This window comes from Chrysochloris asiatica, unplaced genomic scaffold, assembly GCF_000296735.1.
Source record: "Chrysochloris asiatica unplaced genomic scaffold, ChrAsi1.0 scaffold00193, whole genome shotgun sequence".
Classification (NCBI taxonomy): Eukaryota; Metazoa; Chordata; class Mammalia; order Afrosoricida; family Chrysochloridae; genus Chrysochloris; species Chrysochloris asiatica.
This window is the reverse complement of record NW_006408711.1, coordinates 5,675,140-5,676,465: the sequence shown is the minus strand read 5'-3', so window position 1 is coordinate 5,676,465 and position 1,326 is coordinate 5,675,140. Positions and strand designations below refer to the sequence as shown.

Sequence of the window (1,326 nt, the reverse complement as noted above, 5' to 3'; positions counted from 1 at the left end):
TCAGAACCAACTCCACGGCATACCACCACCACCATGAGATGGCTGTGGCATTAATATATGAAGGAATGTAGTCAAAAAAAGATAGTGTGGCACCTTGAATTTCTTGATATGGCTTTTCTATTCAGTGTCTTCCTAATTCCCACCAAGTGATTGGGTGAGATCATGCAAATACGGTGTACAGTACTCTTAAGACTGGGATTAGTTAGTTTTGCCATCCAGTAAGTTTAAAAGACAAGATCTCACAAACAGAAACAGAGAGGCAATCCCAGGATCATCAAGACAGAAAAGCATGAGTGAAGTATGACATCCCTACCTAGAAAAGCCACAACAGCAGAGGCAGTGGTGGAGGCTGTGGCATGTAAAGATAGAACAGCTCAGAGTGTAGGTCATGGACCTAAATCTGAGTACTTACAGGCAGGAGATAGACTTGCAGAATGTTCCTTTTTAACCATTCACAGACTGGTTAAAAGAGCATTGTAACACTTGCCTGAACAGAGCAGAGAAGAGGTGTTCCTGATTGGAAAACTGCTGCATCCTGAATTGTTTTATGATCATGAATTGTACTCTGTTCACTTTACCAAAAACTCCATATCATGAGTATTGTCATGAGTTCTGTGTGGTCATTAAAAAGGATTGTCGAATTCAGATGTGAAGCAGAGAGTGCTGTGGAAGGGGTGGTTGATGTCAGAGTAGGGCAAAAGGTAGACCTCCACTTCATAGGAATCAGCCTTAGGCTGATTTTGAGTTGGAATCTCTTTTACCCTTGTGAAGTAAACAGAAGTTAGACATGGTTTTGGTAGATAATATATTTAAAAGTGTGTGTTTAGTTTTGTTTCCTGAAAATTACTTGATACTATACTCAATAAATACAGCAAAAGTGTTAGGTTTATAATATTATCATTAAAATAAAAATAAATTGAAATATAAGTAGACATTGCCTTGCCTTTTTCCCATAGGAGCATCAATATACACGGTTAGCAGTTGTCCTCCCAAAACATAGCCAATAGCAGGGCCTAGGATTGACATAGCATAGCCAATTCCTAGAAGAAGAACAAAGAAATTAAATATGGTCACATATACAAATTTGCTTTAAATTTCAGCAATAGTGAGGAAGTAGAAATAAGTTAACTGTCAGAAAATGTAAATGAAATTACATCAAAATGACATATTTTCACTAAAAATACAATTTCAATAATAGCATTTATTAAGTCAAGTCCTAAAATATTAAAATCAATGAGTAAGTTGTTAGACTGTTATGATAATTGCAATAAATTTAATACTTATGAATACACAGAAAATTATAATACCTGGTGTCAATGGTAAGAA

General features: G+C 35.9%; 1 protein-coding gene across 1 annotated transcript in view; it reads right to left on the bottom strand.

Annotated features, from left to right (window-relative positions):
* The window catches only part of LOC102823146 (solute carrier organic anion transporter family member 4C1-like), a 122,823-nt gene that overhangs the window by 48,355 nt on the left and 73,142 nt on the right, over nucleotides 1–1,326 (bottom strand). The window contains exon 4 of the mRNA XM_006872316.1: nucleotides 944–1,040. Within this exon, the coding sequence (XP_006872378.1) occupies nucleotides 944–1,040 (97 nt within the window). The remainder of the gene's footprint in view (nucleotides 1–943; nucleotides 1,041–1,326) is intronic.